Here is a 1,554-nt window from a genome sequence, read left to right as displayed (position 1 = left end):
TTCAAAATCAAATATTAATACAGTTGCAATGAGCTTACCCTTTACACTGAAGTTTTATGTATTTGATCCCTTCTTTCTCTATATCATTTCTATCATAGAATCTAGTGGTGTTTGTCAAGTCTACCAACAAACCCATTTTGACCTTAAAAAAATGGGAGAGAAAAAAAGAAATTACATTTCTTTCAAAAATCAGCAACTAAAGTGATTACAGTTAGCTATAACAATGTTCAAAATAAAACTGATTTCATGCTAAGGTTGATACGCAATTTTTCAATATTGTTTCTTTCCAGAAAAATTCATGATCATGGACAGACATTACATTTGTAGCATCAAGGGATGCAGAATTTCAAACCCTACAAAAATGAATCACAACAGGCATGGACAGACATGAAGGGCACTTTTACATGTGCTCTGGGAATGGGGAGGCAGTGCTTTAATTAAAGCAGCTCCTTGCCCATATCTATTCCCAAATCTTTACCCACAAGCTCATCTGGCCTCTTACAGCCTTTCTGCATTCGAATCAGGCTGCTCTCTCTCTTGCATACTACCTGAGCCATAGCAGAACATTATTGCCGAGTACGGTCAAAGAAAAGGAGAAAGAAGCTCCCAGCCTTAAAGGCTTCCCTCCTCTCTGGCAATGCTTAGAAGAGTTTTACTGATGAGAATTAGGTCAGTTCAGTGTCAAGAATCCTTTGCCTCAAATCCTGTTATAACCTCTCTACTCAAAAAAGAACAGTCGCTTATCTATAAAACCACAGTGGCTCTTGAAGACCACCACCTATGCACATTCACACTTGTGGAACAAATGCCACTGCTAACCAGCTACAAACAGAGTGGCAAACATCCAGGTTACTCAGCCTTTCCCTGAACCAAGTACTCCAAATATGGTTTCACCTGCACTGAAGAGAGGGGGAGAATCACTTGATTTGCAAGAGAGACTGCAGTGAACACAATCCAATATGCCAATGGTCTTTTTTGCAACAAGTGCATACATTTGGCTCATATTCTGCCTATGGTTTACTGCAAGGGTGGGCAATTATTTCAGCTAAAGAGCCACTTAATGAGTTTTGGGGAGTTGTTGAGGGCCACATCCATCACTCTCCCTCCTCTCCCCTTCCTTCCAGAACCTGCCAGAGCTGTAGTTCACCACAGAGGGCAGTGGCAGGTGTAGACACTTCCAATAGTTTCAGAAGCCTGGACACACAACCTGCCAGCAGCCTCCATGGCTGATCCTGCCACAGATGCTGCTGACAGGTTCTCCATCTGGGCTCCTGAACCTACTGGCAGCATCCACAACTGATGCTGCCACCTGCCCACTGCAGCAGCAGCCCCACCCCGGTCCAGAGCTGATGCCTGATGCTGCTAGCTGGAAGCAATGCTGCTCTTCCACCGACCTGGGGCCACACAGTGGCTGGAGCCACCAGCCACCCAGAAGCCAGATCCAGTTAGTTCGGGGCCGCCCACCTGGCTGGACCAAACCTGTCGGCTAGCCAAATCCGGCCTACAGACCATATTTTGCCCATCCCGCTATACTGTAACCCCCCCCCCCCCAAC

The 1,554-nt window shown here is 45.7% G+C and overlaps 1 protein-coding gene across 3 annotated transcripts in view; it reads right to left on the bottom strand.

Moving 5' to 3' along the window:
• The window catches only part of RNGTT (RNA guanylyltransferase and 5'-phosphatase), a 467,131-nt gene that overhangs the window by 455,729 nt on the left and 9,848 nt on the right, over positions 1 to 1,554 (bottom strand). For all 3 annotated transcript variants that reach the window (XM_019520359.1, XM_019520361.1, XM_019520360.1), the window contains exon 2: positions 39 to 142. In XM_019520359.1, the coding sequence (XP_019375904.1) occupies positions 39 to 142 (104 nt within the window). The remainder of the gene's footprint in view (positions 1 to 38; positions 143 to 1,554) is intronic.

This window comes from Gavialis gangeticus, unplaced genomic scaffold (assembly GCF_001723915.1).
Source record: "Gavialis gangeticus isolate Ggan-Ray unplaced genomic scaffold, GavGan_comp1, whole genome shotgun sequence".
Lineage (NCBI taxonomy): Eukaryota > Metazoa > Chordata > Crocodylia > Gavialidae > Gavialis > Gavialis gangeticus.
The sequence above is the reverse complement of the archived record's forward strand: the minus strand, read 5'-3'. Positions and strand labels throughout refer to the sequence as shown.